This window comes from Triticum dicoccoides, chromosome 6A (genome assembly GCF_002162155.2).
Source record: "Triticum dicoccoides isolate Atlit2015 ecotype Zavitan chromosome 6A, WEW_v2.0, whole genome shotgun sequence".
Lineage (NCBI taxonomy): Eukaryota > Viridiplantae > Streptophyta > Magnoliopsida > Poales > Poaceae > Triticum > Triticum dicoccoides.
Genome location: NC_041390.1, coordinates 91047123 through 91048585, shown reverse-complemented (window position 1 = coordinate 91048585; position 1463 = coordinate 91047123). Strand labels below are relative to the sequence as shown.

General features: G+C 58.9%; 1 protein-coding gene across 1 annotated transcript; it reads left to right on the top strand.

Annotated features, from left to right (window-relative positions):
* Positions 1-242: 242 nt before the first annotated feature.
* Positions 243-980, top strand: LOC119316413 (glycine-rich cell wall structural protein 1.0-like). Its single transcript, XM_037590730.1, has one exon. It carries the CDS (start codon positions 272-274, stop codon positions 902-904), a length of 633 nt encoding a protein of 210 aa, XP_037446627.1. The 5' UTR covers positions 243-271; the 3' UTR covers positions 905-980.
* Positions 981-1463: the final 483 nt, after the last annotated feature.

The window sequence follows — 1463 nt, the reverse complement described above, 5'->3', positions numbered from 1 at the left end:
TAATCCCATAGATGATCATGTGGCTTAAGCTTGTTTTTGTTTTCTGGTAGCACAAACATGTGCACCTGAGAATTCTCTTGGCCAGTTGGCAATTGCTATACACCTCACTAGGATCAGATCACCTTTACTTTGTGGCTGCTTATTCCAGTATGGACTATGAGACATCGGCTTTACTTGTTCTATAAAAATCCACGCACTGCGCACAGCAGGGTCATCAGCAGTTCAGCACACCTACACAAGCAACTGTGCCGTTCATCCTTGCAGCTCCTCCATGGCCGCTCCCACCTCCTGCCGCCGTCTGGCCGTCTCAGCTATAGTGCTGCTGTGCGTTTCACTTCTCCAGCTTGCCCAAGCAAGGCTCCTACGGGAGGATAAAACCACACTGGATGACAGCAAGTCGTTCTCCATCAAAGGTGGCAGCGGGGAGGGTGGCGGCCGGGGCTTCGGTATCAGCATAGGCCATGGCGGGCACGACGTGTCCATCGCTGTCGGCGGTGGGCTTGGAGGCGGAGCTGGCACTACCCGTGGTGGCGGTGCAAGTGCCGGCGGTGGCGCGGGTGGAGGCGTTGGCATTGACGTGGGGCGTGGTGGTATCGATGTGGGGATCGGCGGAGGTGGGGGTGGGGCCGGTGGCGCCGGCGGTGTGCATGCAGGGGCTGGAGCTGGAGGTGGTGTCGGTGTCGGTGTTCACATCGGGCGTGGTGGGGTGAGTGTGAGCAACGGAGGAGGCGGTGGTGTTGGAGGTGGAAGTGGGGGTAGTGGCGGTGGCAACTCCGGTGGTGGTAGTGGCGTTGGCCGTGCTGGTAATGCAATGGGCGGTGGCGGAGGGTCTGGTAGCGCAAATGGTTCTACCGGAAGCGGAGAGGGTAGTGGAGTTGGGTCGGCCAGTGGAGGTACCGCTTAAGACGGAGCAATGGATATGGCATGGAAATTGTTGATGAACTAATATCTCAGAGAGAGATGTTGTATGTGTAAGGAGATGAAGATACTGCACATAAGCTCGTCGCACATGGTCTGGTTGAGTCAGAAATGCGTGTGATATGGCTATTGCATAGGAAGTTACACGTTGGGCCAGTGTGTGAAGTGCCCTGTGAGCAAATGGCTCACAGTTACAGTTGTAACGCTTGTTTGCTATGTGAAATCCCACATCACGAGCTGGGCGACGGCTAAGGCGACCGCGCCGCCCCCGCACCCTGTGCCCCGCCGCTCCGGCGGCCACAGCCACAAGCCATGGTGCCAGTATCCCGCGCATCCCCTGCTTCCCCTGCTTCCACAGCAACGGCCACCTCGTCCAGACCCCCTGGCTTCCCTACCCCACCGCCACCACCCTACCGGCTCCAAATCCCGTCCCCCAACGCTCGCCGCCCGACGCCGTCGGGTTCGTCCTTTGCCCCGAAAACTCCGCTCCAAGCCAACGCCAGCTCAAGTCAAGCTCTCACCGGCCGCTTTCAAGGAGGGCGTGT

Excerpts from the sequence above, each read along its gene's own strand:
- LOC119316413 (XM_037590730.1), top strand. The coding sequence starts at position 272 with ATGGCCGCTCCCACCTCCTGCCGCCGTCTGGCCGTCTCAGCTATAGTG.